Below are 3,721 nucleotides of genomic sequence, written 5' to 3'. Positions count from 1 at the left end.
GACCATTTTCTGATGGGGGTTTACTTAAAGGCGGGTTTTCAATGTGTAAAAGCAGGCGCTGGACTATAGGAGTGACTGAGGATAGCTTTTCAAAGCTTTCTCTTCACCTGAGGTCACTGTTTTATACAGGAATGTAAACAGTAGTCAGCACGTTTTGATGTACCATATGGCGCTTTTTCACTGCATGGTACGACTCGGCTCGGCACGGCTCAGTACGGTACGACTCGGCGCGGCTTGGTTTGCGTTTCCACTATAGTTTAGTACCGCTTTAGAGTGGGCGGGATTATTCACATGCCGACCCTATCAAGCTCTTGCTGGATCCGCTCCTCTGCTATCAAGGAGAGGAACGTCTGTACTTCCTCAACAGACCATGAAACAGCCATTTTTTGGTGGTTAAAAAAAGGTGCGCTTGTTCAAAACAAGTTGCGTTCGATCCTTCGCTGGCTGTGCTGATTTAAATCTAGCGGTTCTGTTGTGTTTGTGTCGCAAGTTCAGTGACGCAGGAAGATTATTTCCGGCCAATCAGTGATCAGCAGAGTTTACATGTCACATTTTGGTAACGGTACGGTTCACTTGGAACCTCAACTGAAATGGTATTAAAAAAAGTACCAGGTACCAGGTACTGTACCCAGTGGAAAGCCCCCCAAAAGTGAACCGTACTGAACCGTACCGTGCCGTACCATGCAGTGGAAAAGCGCCAATAGTGCACTATGATGTACCGGTACTACAGTTTTAGTTCAGTTCACTTGCATCCTTCCCCTTCTAAATAAAGTTCATCATAAGCCTACTGTGAGGTCATGTTAGATCATTAGTCAGGACAGAGCCGGGTTTGGCGCTTTACTTTTCTTCTTACTAAGAAGCTGCCTCATGCGGCTGTGGGGGCCTGATGAGTCTACAGCAACATCAATTAGATGATCTGGGAGGAGCCACTGCAGGAAAAGCAGGAAGATGAAGTTGATAACAGCAACAAAGGAGAAAATGGAGCCTGCCACGGCACCACAGTGAGAGTGCAGTCTATGCAATCGCGCAGACAACGGCAAAACGGGCTCCCTGCACACCCGATTATACACCTGAAACAAACACACAGAGAGTGGGCATGTTATACAATAATAATAATAATTAATAATAAAATATACTACCATTCAAAAGTTTTGGCTCATTAAGATTAATTTCTTTTTTTTTAAATTTATACTTTTATTAGCAAGGATTATCACAATTTCCAGTTTCAGCCTTGGTGAGCATGAAAGACATCAAAAATTGTAAAAAAAAACAAAAAACATACCAATCGTTTTTTGAAAGTTAGTGTACATCCAACAAATATTTCAAGCATGTTATTAAAACTCACCTTTTCTGTGCGCTCAGCGACGTTTCTCCAAGTGTACAATGTTCGGACCTTGAGGTGGATGGTGGCAGGAGACGCCACGTTTCCTGTTCGTATTCTTATAATTACAGTTTCCAAGCCATCACAAAGTGAACGAACTGATGGTTCACACAGAGTTACCAACTCATCAGGCAGGACTTCAGGTATACCTCCAACACGGGTGCTCACCACCTGTACACACGCAGGCACACAGAGCAGTGCTTATTTAGATTTGATCACTGATGAACATCCATAAATCAGGGCTCAACAATAAAGATGGCATGTTGGCCTGGGGTTTCTTTTCTTTTGGTAAAGAAAACAATGTGGAAAAAACCCATTAAACAAAACAATAACTATACATATTTCTAGCAAAAATTAAAGAAACAAAAATAAACAATAAAAATGTATTATTTTTGGTGTGGGAAGGAAAGTAAACAAATCTGAACTGCTAGTCAGACTGGGCCAAAAATCCTTGCTGTTGACCCAAGTCATAAATAAATTACATGTGTTATATTTTCATCCAAAGAAACTTACAAAATGGAAACCAGTTAATTGTACCTTTAAAACATGTATCAATCTAACATATATTGTGCATAACGTCACACAATATCCTTTTGTACAACTTAAAGTCAACATGATATGTCATTTGTAACCCATTTTACTTCCATAATGTGATTTCACTCATACATATTCATTAAAAAAAAAACACATACCTGCAGCCCACAGCTGGCCCCTTCCACTATGGCCATACAGAAGGCCTCAGTGAGAGAAGTGTTGAGAAAGATATGACCCTGAACAAGAACATCCCTCACATCTTTATGATCCAGAGCTCCCAGAAGACGAACCCTTTATATACATAAAAATAACAGAGAGTAAAGAAATTATACACAAACTCACAGCTAGAGATCCTTTCTCATGCACACTGGATTTCTTACCTGTCATGAAGCTGATATTTCTCTCGAACCTCTTCCAGTATGATCCTTTTGGGTCCCTCTCCACCAATCAGAAAGCAGAGATCTGGATGCTTTTCACATAATTCAGGAATGATTCCACTTAGTAAATCAATCCCTGCAAAACAACCGGCCAACAAATGAGATGATGCTATTTTTTTCCTAGATCTATTTTTCTTTACCTAAAAAATTCATTAAAAAGCAATTCATACACAGAATGCACCTCTTCAATGATAAACACCTTTTTCATTTCTGAAATGAATTAATAATAATTAATTATAGATTATTCATTAAAAAATATATTTTTTATAATTTTTGGAGGTAAAAAACAATTCAGGGTGATAATACAACTGTCCTGATATCATAATTTAAAAATGCCTAAAACATTAAATACTTGAAAAGGAAACCTTATTAAGTAGCTTGACATAAGCTTTTATTACTATTCTTTTTTTTTTTTTAATATATATTTATTAATTAATAACTCATGACATCGTTAAAAACTTTTTTTTTTACAGATTTTTTTTTTTCAAAATCAAGATTTTATTTTTACTTTGAGTTACTCTTACATGTAGGGCTGCACGATATATCGTTTCAGCATCGATATCGCGATGTGCGCATCCGCGATAGTCACACGGCAGGATGTGCGATGTTTAGCAGGCACTGCTCGTTATATTTATACTGATCGTTCCCTTTCATGAGAACTTCGAACTGTGTCCTCTAGGGGTCGCTATGGGGAACGCCTCAGATAAAAAAGAGGAAAATATCAGAGAGACAAAATATTAAAAAGAAGGGTTACGATTAGGGCTGCACGATATATCGTGTCAGCATCGATATCGCGATGTGCGCATCCGCGATAGTCACATGTGCGATGTTTAGTATACTGATCGTTATATTTATACTGATTGTTTTCTTTGCTCACACACAGACACTGTGTCTACACCAGACGCGACAGCTGTACAGAGATACCCATTTTAAATACATTTAGTAGCAGAGCTACTGCACGCGATTTTCAGTGCTGAAAATACGTTTATCCTTTGTTGAAACTTCCGCGTCGTCGCGGAGAGCGCAGGTCACGGTCGCTTAGCAACGCAAGACACCACAAAAGCGCAAGAGCTCCCAAGCGCTTTGGAAAGAAGGAGAGAGCTGCGCGGCTGGCGTTTTCCACGCGTTTTTAGGCGCAACATGTGAACGGCCCCAATTAATCAAACAAAACACAAAGAAAAATCACTTTTGTAGCTTTAACACAGATTTATTAGATTTAATTTATACAGTGAAGGCTATGCAGTGTTATTTTATATTTGATTATTCAATTTACGTACCTGAATAGGCAAGACTTACCTGAAAAATATAAAGCACTGCTTATTTCATTTGTATCTTTGTTCTGTTATTTATCTATGCTTGTAATTTGTTT

At 38.8% G+C, this 3,721-nt stretch overlaps 1 protein-coding gene across 4 annotated transcripts in view; it reads right to left on the bottom strand.

The window, feature by feature from the left end:
• Nucleotides 1–678: 678 nt before the first annotated feature.
• piga (phosphatidylinositol glycan anchor biosynthesis, class A) overlaps nt 679–3,721 on the bottom strand; it is a 5,525-nt gene continuing 2,482 nt past the window's right edge. For all 4 annotated transcript variants that reach the window (XM_016527780.1, XM_016527777.1, XM_016527778.1 and 1 more), the window contains 4 exons: nt 2,296–2,428; nt 2,074–2,206; nt 1,346–1,552; nt 679–1,070 (listed from right to left, as the gene is read on the bottom strand). In XM_016527780.1, coding sequence (XP_016383266.1) covers nt 813–1,070; nt 1,346–1,552; nt 2,074–2,206; nt 2,296–2,428 — 731 coding nt within the window. In that variant the 3' untranslated portion in view covers nt 679–812. The remainder of the gene's footprint in view (nt 1,071–1,345; nt 1,553–2,073; nt 2,207–2,295; nt 2,429–3,721) is intronic.

This window comes from Sinocyclocheilus rhinocerous, unplaced genomic scaffold, assembly GCF_001515625.1.
Source record: "Sinocyclocheilus rhinocerous isolate Xijiao unplaced genomic scaffold, SAMN03320098_v1.1 scaffold631, whole genome shotgun sequence".
Lineage (NCBI taxonomy): Eukaryota > Metazoa > Chordata > Actinopteri > Cypriniformes > Cyprinidae > Sinocyclocheilus > Sinocyclocheilus rhinocerous.
This window is presented reverse-complemented; position numbering and strand designations above follow the sequence as displayed.